Here is a 14,744-nt window from a genome sequence, read left to right as displayed (position 1 = left end):
TCCAGATGAGTCCACTTTACCAACTAATGAAGCATTATTTGTGAGGTTTATTAAAGATGAGAAAATATGTGAAGAACTATTGTTTGCTAGAAATTTAGAAACCGATACAAAAGGCGAAACCATATTCAATACATTGGAAAAGTTTTGTGATGAGAAAGAGATTCCCTTGGAAAATATTATATCAGTTGCTACGGATGGCGCTCCGGCTATGACAGGGCACCCTGTATAAAGGCTTCATAGCGTACTTAAAAAATAAAATTCCAGATGTCCTTGCTGTAGATTGCGTTATTCATAGATAACTTTTGGTTGCTAGAAATTTAAGTGAACGACAATTCCAATCACTGCAATATGTCATCAAAGCAGTCAATAAAATTCGTAACAGCTCTTTGAATGATAGATTATTTCATCAACTTTGTGTTACTAATGATGAAGACTTCAACCGTTTGTTGTTTCATACTGAAGTTCGTTGGCTATCAAGATGCAATTGTCTGACTCGATTATAATACAACCTGTTTGACTCTGTGATAGAGTTCTTGGAAACTAAAGATACAGAATTGCGCAACAAGCTCATTACATAAAAGAATGATATAGCTTACATGACAGACCTGTATAAATTGTTCAACGACATGAATCTCCAACTGCAAGGCGATGAACTAAATTTAATTAAAACAAAAAATGTCGTTGCTGCTTACGCAGCCAAACTGCTTCTACACAAAAAGAATATGGGCAGACGTGAGTTTCACAATTTCAAAATTCGCCGCCGCTGAATCTTTTTTGTCGGCGCGCCGCCGCCGGTTGGCCTATTATCGGCGCTCATGTCTAATGTGTAGTAATTAGATGTTTTGCTGTTTCCCACACTAACGAATGGAACAGCCCCTCATTGTTAGAAATATTATCTTTACTACAATAAGTACAGAATATTTTTGGAATATACGGAGACGTACACACTGGTTGTTGGCGCTGTACTATTTCAGCTTTCTAATTTGTGATTTCAGCAAAAACGAGATTGATATTTAAAAGTGATATCAGTACCATTTGACTGATGAGTTGCCAGGGATAGATGGCCCTTATTTCGTCTCTATTTCTGGTTATATACTCGATGAGTTGCACCCAATGCAATGCAATGCAAATGCAACACCTGCACTGAGCTATGGCCTGTTTGGCTTGCTGCAGCACTTATTTTGTATGTTTTGTTTTGAGATTTTTTGTCTTCTTTCTTTCTTTCGCTATTTGTTGTTTCATATTATTGTGTGTGCTTGTGGTAAGTCAATAAACGTATTCTATCTATCTATTTTTATCAATGCTGTTGGTAAATAACCATAAATAACTCACCGGTCTACGTTCAAAGGAAAGTTAGCGAAAAACAACGGAGTCTTTGCGTGTGCTTCCTGGATTCGGCATATTTCACACCGTCTGTAACCTCTGTTGGAACTTTTGTGTGGTTTTTGTGACATTTTCAAAGTCCACGACACGGAAAATAAAATATTTTTTACGATACTTTTAAATGTAACGATTGGAATGACTTCAACTTCACTTCAACTTGATTTCAAGCACTGGAAATACTACTCTGGAAATAGGACTTGAGTATGATTTTCAGAGCTTTAAATCATACTCAAGTCCTGACTCGAGCATTGAGTAGAGTTCTGGAATACGACCCTGCAACTCTTGGAATGAAATTGTAAATTAATTAAAATGCATAATAAATTGACGTGTTAAATTTATTGTCATAATAAGATTTTTAGTAGTTAAAACCTTAATAAATTTTACATTAAAAAATATTTTTTGAGACCATAATCACGACGCAGAAAGGATGATTGTCCGATTCGACATTAAAAAAAATTATACCGTTAATTTTCTTTTCTAGAATTCTGAGTTTTTCTTTTCGCTTTGCGAGTGAAAGATTTACTGTCTATTTCTAATAAAACTTTTATTATTTGTTGCAGAAACAATCAGCGACCAGCTTGTTAGCGTGGGACTTCTGCAATTTCAACTTATTGGTTTGTACTTTGTTTGTTTTATTTCTTTTTGTGTTTTCAGAGATATGTCTCGTGTTAACAGGTGCCTCGTCGACGGCTGTTCATCCACATCGGAGACAGCAAACCTGTGCCGGTGGTCTCGCAGCGTAGATCTAGAACGAGTATGGATAGACCTCCTAAAGTCTCACAGCTCAAGATTAGCATCGTCGCTTACGCACCGGAACTGCATTCAAAGGAATGCCTATGTGAGTTATTTTACACAGCAAATATCTTTCTAATTTGTGCACAACAAAAACGACCTCGGTGGTTGAACGATTACCTGCACGCCCAAAGATTATTATAATCAACGAATGCATTAATACGGCATTCCGCAATGGAGATCATAATGAATGCATTTGCATGGAGTAACCTACTGAATTTGAGATGAGGGACAAAGTTTGTCTACTCAAGAAGAGTTTATATGGACTGAAACAAGCCAGTAGAACCTGGAATGAAAAGTGCATAAAATTTTAATTACCAATGGCTATACTCAATTAAAGACTGAAAAACGTATCTGTTACAAAGACAAGGCCATCATAGCACTTTATGATGATAACTTCTTCATATTTAGTTCAAATGAGCACCAAAAAAACATGCTATATAAGTTGCTCAGTTCCAACCAGCTACGGACTCAATTTTAGTAGAGGTAGTAGTAAAGTTGAAATATCATTTGACGCAGATTGGGCGGGGGATAAGACTGATCGAAAGTCATATTCAGGGTTTCTGAGTAGGTTCGGCTTTTGAATTGTAAATTGGTACAGCTACAAACAACAATGTGGCTTGTTCTAGCACTGAGGCTGAATATTATGCTCTTGAAAGTTCTGCAAAAGAGGCAAAATTTAAAAAAATATTTTTATTCGAACTCAAATACAGCAGTCTGTCACCACCAGAACCTATAACGATTTTTAATGATAATCGTAGCACACTCAAAATGATAGAAAATGAATGTTTTAGGAGAACCAAACAACGTACCTTAGCCTTCAACATGCTTTAAGATAAGTATTGTATCAATTAAATTTTTATTGAATTGATATTCAATTATTTTTTGTGAAATTACTCCACTAGTTTGTTATAATTATTAATACTAAGATCGAATCTGTGATAAATCTGTCAAAGATTTCTCATAGATGGCGCTACGACTAGAAAGTCGTTGAAAGACCAAGTACAAAGACACGACGCAAGCACATAGAAGAATTCGTGAGGTCCGTTGGTTCGTTCCGTGGCTTAGTTGGTATTTGTATCATTGCCTAAAAATAGAGTTTCAATCAACTAATTCCTATTTCAACACTCCTAATATTCTCGGTGATTCTAAGGAAGTAACACATAAGTGCCTCATAAAACTTGAAGCCTTAAAAAAAACATGAGACATAAATATATATTTTAAATGTTAAATTGTTTTAAAAGGCATTCAACATTTGTAATTTGAAATGTAAGCACTATATCCACAAAATTTATTAAATTTCAGGTTTGCAAACTTCACTTTGAGGATAAATTTATCAAAGATGATAAAAGAGTGCCTTTCTCATGGCCTACATTATTCTCAGAAGTGGAAATAGCATGTCGAAAACCCACTTGTCCTGTAACTGTCTGTAAGTATTCAGTGGTTTGGTGGCTACAGATACTTATACATTTATTATATTAATAAGATATTACTTATAAGTTATTTTTCTTACATTTTAGCTGTTCGGACAGTGGGAGATCATACTTATGCTGTACTACTGCAGATAAATGCAGAGTTGGTGACCCGGAAAAGAAAAAGGACATCAGAACACAGACCACATACACAATATTCAACATATTGACTGACAAAAATAAAAGTGATGTTACTTAGTTTAACATGCTCGATGGCTTAACACGACAATGTGATATGATAATGTGATTTCTTGGTGTTTTCAAGGATTTAGTGACATTTGATCTATGTACTTTTCCGCATTTAATATGTAATAATTTTGTTGGTGTATCGAATTTCGCATAAACGATTTTTATAATTACTACTGTGAGTTCGATAGCTTAAAAAAACTGATCGTCATGTTTACTTCACTACAAATCTTTTGATATATAATTATATATTTTCTTGTTGTTTCTAATGTTGGGAGAAGCGAAGAGAACGATAAATCTGAAAAAGACGCCACTAGAATTTAAGTTGTAAATTAAAGTAAAAATTAATTAGACTTTGTGTTTAGTCGGTAGATGTATTACTATAAACGAATGATGTTGGTTTTTGACTTATGTGCTCTAATCTGCCGAGCGACCTTTTGTTTAATAATTGTGGTTAGTTATCATTCATTAATTGTTAGATTCAAAAGACGTGTTGCTGGGAGTTTCTTTCGCCGTTTCTTCTCCCATGCGTTAACACCTTTACGAAACGGTAGTAGCTTTCGTTATTAATAAACAGATATAACTGAAAATACAGTATTTTATTTTAAGCCACAAAACATTAGTAATACGAAAAAGTAACTAGGACCGATGAAACCGTAATTTTTACCGTAAAAGTGCGATACAGGACATCACTAATAGTAACCGATCCATAAAGGTTTAAGGCGCGTCACTATTCGGTACACTAGCGCCACCAGCGTGTTGTCACGGGGCACGGAACTACCTCTACGAACGTTCCGTTAAAGGGCCTGTTTCCTATCTGTTCCTACTATATCTTTCTAATTTGTGGAAAGCACTAATAACAAAAACAGGAAAAACATAAGATTGAATATTATTACAAACTTTGTCATAGGTACTGCTTAATGTTACCAGACCACTAAATGAAAGAATTGCTACATGATCGACTCGAACTGTCGTCAAATAATAATCGATTTAAAATAATTATGTTTTCGTATGAACAATGTGTACCGATACTAATGAAACGTGTAAGTAGATTTAGAATTAGAAAAAAATCGGCAAAAACTGGTATCAAGTTTTTTTCAAAAGTTAGATCACAAACAAAAAATTAATGAAATCAAATTGAAACAAAAGAGTAACGGACATATCTTATACCTACTTATCAAGTAACAACTGGAAATTTTAACACGGACAAAGATTCATGTATGTAACTGCTTTTTTCCTTCTCCACCACAAGAAATTTGCATCCAGTACAACAAACTAATAGCACTAATATTAAAATATTGCTAAATTGGCTATTTATTGTTCACTCTTGACATTTTTTTTTGTTGTGTATCTGTTTGTATTATCGATTAAATATAAAATATTTAAATGTTTAACAAAAACCAAGTGATCACAATAACTTATGTCGTCAATGTAAAAGTGCATTCACTAATGAGCTTTATCAACCAGACGCGACATGTTTGCGACAGGAGTCCGATATCCGGCGGCCGGATTTCCAGCTATCCTACGTAGTTGCTTACCGGATCCGGCCAAATCGCTATCCGTTTCATCATATTCATAGAACAAAGATCTATGTGCAAGACTACATGTTTTCAGGACATAATAGTACATTTCGTTCGTTCTTCTTCGCCGTGGATGTCAGATCGACCGTTGTTCGATTTTATATTTCCGAAACGAAATAAGATATAATCGAAATCTCTAAACACCTTTACATAGGCCTTAGTTTGAATAACGAAATTATTCTCGTAAGGCACATATTCTCTTTTTGCTAATAATCACATCGGACTTTGTTCTTCGGATGAGACGAAATACCCATAGCGCTCTACCGATTGATTTATTTTATCTAGCTTAATTAAAATGGCGCGCAGCGTACCTATTTACGAAATTCGTCAGACGAATGTCGTTTCCATGTCCAGAATAAGCAGCTGAAGTTCTATCGCAAAAATCTTTGAAAGCTGAAGGACGAGGTGAAAGAGGAGGTTAAGGAGGAACCAGAACCCGATCGTGAAAAGGTCAACCCTCTCTCGGGCGACGTTGACCTCGCGGAAACTACTGCACAGGTAAAGTTGTCTTAGAGATCTTGGAGATATCGTTTTTTTACTAGTCTAATGTCGGTCTTTGACTGAAATTAGAAAAATATTTATACAACATCAATATTCTTCGGAATATAGCAAATTCAGAATTTGGAGAATAGTTTATTTTGATGTATATTGACTAACACATTCGATGGTCCTGTAGTAAGGTTAAGTTTTCTCGCCTGAAACCTTAAACGGATTTTTTTGGACAGAGGCAAAACCCCAAGAAAAACGAAAGAAATATGTACCAGTTCCAGATGGAACCAAACAAACGCCATAAATACACGAATACAACCACTAATAGTCACATATTTATCAAAGAAAAAATCTCTACCATTAGTGGGATCATCACAGCAAGGTCACAGTTCTGAGACACCTGTGAGTATCCACACCTTCACTGGAAACCGGGTATTATTGCCAAGTACTATTTATTATTGCCAAACAATATTATCAATCAAGACAACACAATGAAACCAGGTAATATTATGGATTGAAAAACAATTCAATTAGCCGTAAAAGAAACCAAATCCGAGCAATTTAAAATGGTAAATTTTAATCCATCTGTAAGAATAGAATATATATATAAGTGGTTGACAGACATCCTAATGGCAATAATAACTTCGGATATTCCTCGGATAAAGAATGGGATGGACTAATGAGTGTTCGTAGTTCAGTGAGCATTGTCTATTGAGCGTGGCGTACCATGTTTTTTTTATATATCAAGGGACGAACAAGTCGTGCGCCTGATAGTAAGCTACACGCCTGTCCATAACAGTACCAGTGCCACTCAGAGCTTTAAATCGCTAAGATCTTAAGGACACTGCCACTGCGCCCGTCCCCCTGAGACATAAGTTGACAAGTCCCATGTGCCTGTAATTTCACCAGCACCCTTACCCTTAAAAACCGGAACGCAATAATGCTCACATTACTGCTTGGCAGCAGAAATAGGTGAGGTGGCAGTACTTCCCTGGACGAACTCTCACGCAACTCTTTCACAAGGAGCTCGACTGCTGATAAATGTACGTTAATGCGATGTAAATGTACATAATATAAGGTGTCTTTTTTCAACTAATCTGACTAACGTGTGCAATGGACACTATGCCTTTCTCTATCACATCACGCCTGCTGACATTGCTGCGACGACAGCTTCACCAATAGACTCAGACCTACACGTGTGTAATGTGTGTTGTTCAAACCAACTCCTTTGATTGACCTTTATGCATAGGTCCTACAAAATATACTTCGTCATTTCGACCTTTGCCCGGCTGTGCATACGTGGCTTACTTAAGAGCAGGCCACACAGCGAAAGACGTAAGGGGAGAAGGCGAAGGCAGTTCGCTGCTCGCCTGATCCCCTAGTGAGGCCAGCGGGCTCTGGACAGGGACTCCGGAGCGTACATTGCACGGCCTCACTCGTCTGGGGGGGGCGGGTCGGAGGACAACCGACTCGCCCCTCCGTTGGCGCGGGAGCTCTGGCGCAAGCAAGGGCGGCCGGGCGGCGTCGTGGTGAATGTTCACCGATCCCACGGCGCCGACTCAACCGGCGAGAGGGAAACCCGGGGGGTTTTAGTGGGGTAGGCCCTCCAGTCTGGAGGGAGAGTCCCCACATAACCCCTGAGTCTCCCTGGGCTCAGGGGTATCCATAAAGATTTCAGGGTCTTTTGTCACCCATTGGATAAGGGTTCACGGGTTGGTTGGCGTGCCAAGTATTCCCGGCATGCCGCAAACGATGAAGGAGGAATTGTGATGCCCCCAAAGGTGGGTCCACGGTGGAGGACAACCGCAGACGGGGCCGTGGATCGTAAACTACTTAGCCACAACCTCGCCCCATGCGGGGTGTGGGAATATCCGGGGGTTTTTAGTGATTAAGAGTTTCACATAACCACCGCGCCTCCCCGTGACGCGGTGGTATCCATGACGAAGAGTCCTCAGGAAAAAAAGATAACTTAACTTCGTTCGCGGTGTGGCCTGCGCTTTAATGATATGTATGATTTAGCAAGACTGAATGTATATAGTTTTTTAACAGTTACTAAACAATAAAAGATTGCAGTGCGACGCAATCATCAGTAGAATGTATTCTGCGAAAAAATTTTAGGTCGTCTGCAAAGGCTAGGCACTCACACTTGAACTGGCTCAGGTCATTTATAAACATCAGAAAGAGTAAGGGACCGAGGTTTGATCCCTGTGAAACGCCGGAATCCGCAAGAAACGGAGCTGACTCAAAACCATAAACTGTTACAAGTTGAGTACGATTTTGCAAATATGAATAAAGTCACCTCAGAAGCGAACCATGAATTCTTTGTATTAAAGCTCAGCGCTCAGCTGAGTAATACAAAGTATAGCATGATCAACGCGATCAAATGCTTTAGCAAAATCAGTGTAAACTGAATCTACCTGTCCAGATTGATCGAATAAACAACTCAAGTAATGCATATAACTTAAAATAATAGTAGCAGTAGATCGAGATTTTACAAATCCATGTTGTTGGGGTCTGATAACTGTCATCAAATATGATCATATACGAGGCTTTCAAAAATCTTAGCAAAGCAATTAAGAATACTTATAGGTCTATAATTAGAAATACACTTTTTATCTCCTCCTTTGTGTACGGGCACGATCTTAGGCAACTTCCCCAGATCTGGAAAACAACCATTGCTCAATGATTTGTTGTAAACAATACTCAAGGGCTTTATCAACACAACGGAACATCGTTGTACAAAAATAGGCGGAATCCCACCAGGGCCCGCGCTGTTTCCAGTATCAATTGACTTAAAGGTCGATTTAATAGACCAGGATGATCCTCTGTTCAGGATGTGAACAGAGAATAATACGAGATTGGAATATTCACAGAGTATTTATGTTGCGGATTGGCACTCACATAGACAGATGAAAAGAATCTTGTAAATAAATTAGCAATATCAGGACCACTTTCAGTAGAATGCGCCAAGTAGTACATGTCTAGGAAAGTCATTGGTTACTTTTTTGCCTTTGTGTATCGCCAAAAAGCTTTAATGTCTGAAGTAATATTTTCCTCTAGCAAACACTAGTCTAATGCTGCTTTACATCTCCTTCGCAGCAGCGACAAAACGTCAGAGTCGCTTAGTTGAACCTGTCATTATGGATTTTTTTCATCGTAAAAAAGTTAGGTGCACCCTTAGACTATGGAAACTAAAGAGTGCACCATCCATTAGGTGTCCATCGTCAAGTTCGAATTTCAAAAACCTTTCCGAGCTAATGAAGTGAAGAGGATTTTTTTTCTGTTGTGATTTCATTTAAATCACTTTTTGCTTTTTGCTCACGCCAATGAACATAATGTTAATATAGTAGTATTATGTTAAAAATATAACTCTTTTTTTACAAAAAAAACTTACTTATCTTAAAACCTTTAGTGGTGGCTACTCTTGCGTTTCGCTATCAACACAACAACGTTCAAGCTTCTTTTTAACATAAAAGTCAATGCGCTTAACGTTTTCTAAACGATTTTGTTAGCTTCAAACTAAAAAGCGTCTAAGTGAAAACGCGTTTAAAAAAGCATAACGTTTAAAAAAATAAGCAGTTTTTCCCATCTCTACACCGGCCCTAGACTATTACCCTTTATTTTTTTCCATCCTCCTCGCCACAGCGGGTAATCTATTCCATATGTCGGCAATGTGCAATTGGAGGAGCGAATTAGAGCACGACTTTTTTTTTTTATTAAAATGGCCGTCACTTCCATAAATACGATTTAGATTTGTCTTTGACATTGACATTTTAACTCCGCATCTAATCTAATAGTCTGTCATCTAATCTAATATCTTTGTAATGTCATTAAAATATATATATAACCGTCATTGTGAATAAAAACCGCCGAAGTATTTTAATAACCGGCAATCTGTCTCACTACCGCTACACATGTCTCTCAACCCTGACATTGGCAAAATCGTCGCGCAAAACGACGGAGCCATAGACATAAAAGTTGAAGTTGAAGTTGAATAGTCGTCGCGATTTGCCTAAAAACATCACTTCCACTATTATTCGTTTGCGCTTAGGCCATGTTTGCACACCTGTATTTTTGCGTAAAATCAGAGTTCGAGATCACTCTCTGTGCGAGTGCGGCCTTGGAAGACGGTACCTTGGAACATATTTTTTTCAATTGTCCTAATATTGCTGTTCCACTTTATAACTTACTTTCTCCAAAATTACCCCGCCCCATTAACATAAACAACCTCTTAACTTTAGTGTTCTCCCCCCAAATTGTTACTCTATGTAAATTTATCCACTTAATAACATATATTTATAAATATTGTTTTGCTGTTTTGTTTTACATTATCAACTGAGTACTCCCGTAGTCCAACTTACCAACACCGGTTAATGTCCTATTAGAGCTTAGCGAAAATTTTTTTTTTGTTTCGTTTTTTTTCTTTCAACTGTGACATTGGCAAAATCATCAGTTCTCATATTGATGGAGCCATAAAAATAAAAAGTGAAGTGAATAGTCTGTATTAGTAAATCCGTTCCGCTTCAAAAACAAGTTCCCTATTATCTTGAAAATCCGAGAAGTACTGAACCGATGCCAACTCAAATCATTTAACATTATCCTGGCATGGATCCCAGGGCACGGCTACACACGATTTCTTCACCCTAGCGCATGACCACCTACTGAGATCATGGCAGGTCGGTTGGCAAAACACTAGAAACCGAGCAGGTAAATACTACTACGAGATCCAAAAATGTATCCCAAACAAGCTGTGGTTTTTCATACAAAAAATGTTTAGTAAACAGGCCATATCCACCATCTGTCGCCTAAGGCTTGGGCATGCACCTGTTCATCTTGCCAAAATTAGGATAAGGGATACCTCTCTCTGTGAGTGTGGCATTGAGGATGGCACCACAGATCATGTTCTTTTTAACTGCCCTAATCTGAATGTTTCTCTCTACGATTTACTCCCTCAAGATGTCTCTCGTCCAACTAGCATATAGTGCATCCCCGAGACGTCCACACCCTCCCCTTTTAAAATTTAAAAAAAAAAATTGGCTATAAACCAATTACAATTGTAAAATGTTTACCTTTTTTGTTTTTTTCCTTTTCATTATTTTATCTAATTGTTTATTTATTTTTAATTTCTTATATAACACCTGACTATAATTACACTGCTTACATTAATTCATTAATGTATCTAAAAAGTTTACTAACAACCCTGTTTTATTAGGCTATGCTTTGTCTTGTTGTCATTGTGTTGTCCTGTGATGTCGCAACTGTGTGCTTTGTTTTAGATCAACCCGCTTCGAGTCTCACAGACAGCAGTAAGGGTCAAAATTATATTTGAAAATAAATCCAGTCCTCCCGTGTAGAGGCTACCTATGTGACATTGGCGGAATTGTGAAGACACAGAACAAGCCACTAATAAATAAAGAAGAAGAAGTAGTTTAGCGTTGATAGAGTGAAGTATTGTTGTTTTCTATCCATGCTTACGATCTCAGCTAAACCAGTAATTTTGTGTGCCGTTTAGTAATTATCACCATGTACAAAAAGTGTTGTATAGAAAACTGTCCCAGTAAACGACGGAACGTTAAATTGCATCGGTTTCCCACATCTGAGAGAGGACTCCAAAAGTGGTTACAGTGCATTGGTAGTGTTCACCTTCGCAGCCATAGTTTCAAGAGACTACGTACTATGTGTGTTTGTAATAAACATTTTGAAACAAGGTTCATTACTGCCAGATCTCGTTTACGTTATGATGCATATCCAACTTTATTTTCGGAAAACGAGATAGCAAGTGGTGTGCCTGCAGAAATTTCCGAAAACATTGGTAAGTAAATATTTCACTATATGATATTTATATAAATTCGCTGCTCGCTAATGCTGTTTTAAAATTTTAATTAATTAATTAACTTATTTGTTAACGGTAATTAACGCTACGTTTAACGAGTCGTTGGTATACAACACTCATTATACAATCCTATTTAAAAAAATATCTGTTATAAATCTACCTATTTAATAGCATTGGAATGTCGTCCTGAAAATCGGTCGTAACTTGTTGTATGTTATCTGTTGTTAATCTAAAACTCTGTGCTTTTAGGTAATCAAAAGAATGTAAATTAACGTGAGCAGTCCAAAAAAGTTGACAAGTTAATTAATAATTGCTCTTTACAATATGAGCTTAGGATAACTACCGTCAGAGGGAGGATGGGGGTACGGGACCCTCCCCGCAAAGTTTGAAAGTTAGAATGTTAATAGTTTTCGACATATTATTTTTGGAAAATTCGAAAAAAATAACCTCAAATCATATATTTTCGCACCAAATGCAGGAAGAGCGGAATGAATAATGTGGAAATGAGGGGTAGGGGAGAGAAGCCCCTCTATCAAGTTTCAAATTTAGAAAATAAATAGTTTTAGAGATATTAATTTAGATTCTGGAATGGTACCTTAGACTTTTTTTTTCTTATATTTTGGCATTATGGCGTCCAGCCTTTGGCCATATGCAATTTCCACTGAATTGCAAATTTTTGATAATTCTTCCAAATAAATATTTTCTTGCTTCTTGAGATTTCAGGATAATTATTATTGTCGTTGCAGTTGTTGTTGTGGAACTTTGGTTGGGTACCATAAATTAGAAAGATATATTAGGAACAGATAGGAAACAGGCCCTATAACGGAACGTTCGTAGAGGTAGTTCCGTCTCCCGTGACAGCACGCTGGTGGCGCTAGTGTACCGAATAGTGACGCGCCTCAAACCTTTAATGGATCGGTTACTATTAGTGATGTCCTGTATCGCACTTTTACGGTAAAAATTACGGTTTCATCGGTCCTAGTTACTTTTTCATATTGCTAATGTTTTGTGGTTTAAAATAAAATACTGTATTTTCAGTTATATCTTTTTATCAATAACGAAAGCTACTACCGTTTCGTAAAGGTGTTAACACATGGGCGAAGAAACAGCGAAAGAAACTCCCAGCAACACGTCTTTTGAATCTAACAATTAATGAATGATAACAAAACACAATTATTAAACAAAAGGTCGCTCGGCGGATTAGAGCACATAAGTCAAAACCCAACATCATTCGTTTATAGTAGTAATACATCTACCGACTAAACATGAAAGTCTAATTAATTTTTACTTTAATTTGCAACTTAAATTCTAGTGGCGTCTTTTTCAGATTTATCGTTCTCTTCGCTTCTCCCAACATTAGAAACAACAAGAAAATATATAATTATATATCAAAAGATTTGTAGTGAAGTAAACATGACGATCAGTTTTTTTAAGCTATCGAACTCACAGTAGTAATGATAAAAATCGTTTGTGCAAAATTCGATACACCAACAAAATTATTACATATTAAATGCGGAAAAGTACATAGATAAAGTGTCACTAAATCCTTGAAATCACTGAGTTTTATGAGGCACTTATGTGTTACTTGCTTAGAATCACCGAGAATACTAGGAGTCTTGAAATAGAGATTAGTTGTTTGAAACTCGATTATTTGGCAATGATACAAATACTTGTCTTAAAGTATGTTGAAGGCTAAGGTACGTTGTTTGGTTATTCTAAAACATTCATTCTCTACCAGTTTGAGTCTGCTACGATTATCATTAAAAATCGTTATAGGTTCTGGTGGTGACAGGCTGCTGTATTTGTAAAAACATTTTTTTTAACTTTGCCTCTTTTGCAGAACTTTCAAGAGCATAGTATTCAGCTTCAGTGCTAGAACAAGCCACATTGTTGTTGTTTGTGACTGTACCAATTTACAATGCAAAAGCCGAAGTCTCAGTCTAAAATTCAGTAAAAAAAAAAAAGGTTGTTCAATGCAAATGCATTCATTACGATCTCCATTGAGAAATGCCGTATTAATGCATTCGTTGATTATAATAATCTTTGGGCATACAGGTAATCGTTCAGCCACCGAGGTCGCTTTTGCACAAATTAGAAAGATATTTGCTGTGTTAAATAACTCACACAGGCATGCCTATGAATGCGGTTCCGGTGCGTAAACGACGATGTTACTATTGAGCTGTGAGACCTTAGGAGGTCTATCCATACTCGTTCCAGATCTACGCTGCGAGGCCACCGGCACAGGTTTGCTGTCTCCGATGTAGATGAACAGCCGTCGAGGAGGCACCTGTGAACACGAGACATATCTCTGAAAACACAAAAAGAAACAAAACAAAGTAGTACAAACCAATAAGTTGAAATTGCAGAAGTCCCACGCCAACAAGCTGGTCGCTGATTGCTTCTGCAACAAATACAAAAAGTTTTATTAGAAATAGTAAATCTTTCCCTCGCAAAGCGAAAAGAAAAACTCGGAATTGTAGAAAAGAAAATTAACGGTCTAATTTTTTTTATGTCGAATCGGACAATCATCCTTTCTGCATCGTGATTATGGTATCAAAATTGGTAAAAAATCTTTTTATAACAATATATTTAACACGTCAATTCATTATGCATTTTAAATAATTTACATATTTCATTCCAAGAGTTGCAGATTCTCTATTAAATTGTTAGACATATTTCATTTTTAATCTGTGTTTTTTGTGTCAAACGCCGTGGGCCTCTTGACGTCCAATTAAATAAGACCTCCATACCCAGTACGTAAGTTTGATATTTAGGTTCTGAATAAAATGGATGATTAGGATGATCTTCTATGGTCGGCTCAAATACTAGAGTGTTTCCGTAGCGTGTTCCAATGATCTTTCTAGGTTTTAATCTACAAATACAGTATCGTTGATACTGTATTTGTATACCCTGTTTCAAATGAATTGAGAGTAAAGGTAAACATTGAGTGCATTGACCCGACCATAGTCGGTTTAGTGATGGGCAATTGTAGAGTAATTTACTAATCAA

The 14,744-nt window shown here is 37.0% G+C and overlaps 3 protein-coding genes across 3 annotated transcripts in view; 2 read left to right on the top strand and 1 right to left on the bottom strand.

Annotated features, from left to right (window-relative positions):
- The window catches only part of LOC113228288, a 40,420-nt gene extending 39,052 nt beyond the window's left edge, over positions 1–1,368 (bottom strand). Inside the window, exon 1 of the mRNA XM_026461553.1 lies at positions 1,333–1,368. The gene's annotated coding sequence lies outside the window, so the exon portion shown is untranslated. The remainder of the gene's footprint in view (positions 1–1,332) is intronic.
- Positions 1,369–1,943: 575 nt separating this feature from the next.
- On the top strand, positions 1,944–4,231 carry LOC113228171. The gene is made up of 3 exons (XM_026461394.1): positions 1,944–2,221; positions 3,481–3,604; positions 3,696–4,231. Exons 1-3 carry the CDS (start codon positions 2,042–2,044, stop codon positions 3,815–3,817), a joined length of 426 nt encoding a protein of 141 aa, XP_026317179.1. The 5' UTR covers positions 1,944–2,041; the 3' UTR covers positions 3,818–4,231.
- Positions 4,232–10,476: 6,245 nt separating this feature from the next.
- Positions 10,477–14,744, top strand: part of LOC113228211 — a 24,709-nt gene continuing 20,441 nt past the window's right edge. The window contains exons 1-2 of the mRNA XM_026461460.1: positions 10,477–10,609; positions 11,179–11,208. The gene's annotated coding sequence lies outside the window, so the exon portion shown is untranslated. The remainder of the gene's footprint in view (positions 10,610–11,178; positions 11,209–14,744) is intronic.

Source organism: Hyposmocoma kahamanoa, unplaced genomic scaffold (genome assembly GCF_003589595.1).
Source record: "Hyposmocoma kahamanoa isolate Upper Pololo Valley unplaced genomic scaffold, ASM358959v1 224, whole genome shotgun sequence".
NCBI classification, from domain to species: domain Eukaryota; kingdom Metazoa; phylum Arthropoda; class Insecta; order Lepidoptera; family Cosmopterigidae; genus Hyposmocoma; species Hyposmocoma kahamanoa.
This window is presented reverse-complemented; position numbering and strand designations above follow the sequence as displayed.

Bases quoted from the DNA above. Each gene is read 5' to 3' on its own strand.
- LOC113228171 (XM_026461394.1), top strand. From the start codon at position 2,042: ATGTCTCGTGTTAACAGGTGCCTCGTCGACGGCTGTTCATCCACATCG. The intron at 2,222-3,480 runs GTGAGTTATTTT...ATTAAATTTCAG, and splicing joins GCATTCAAAGGAATGCCTAT to GTTTGCAAACTTCACTTTGA. The intron at 3,605-3,695 runs GTAAGTATTCAG...CTTACATTTTAG, and splicing joins CACTTGTCCTGTAACTGTCT to CTGTTCGGACAGTGGGAGAT.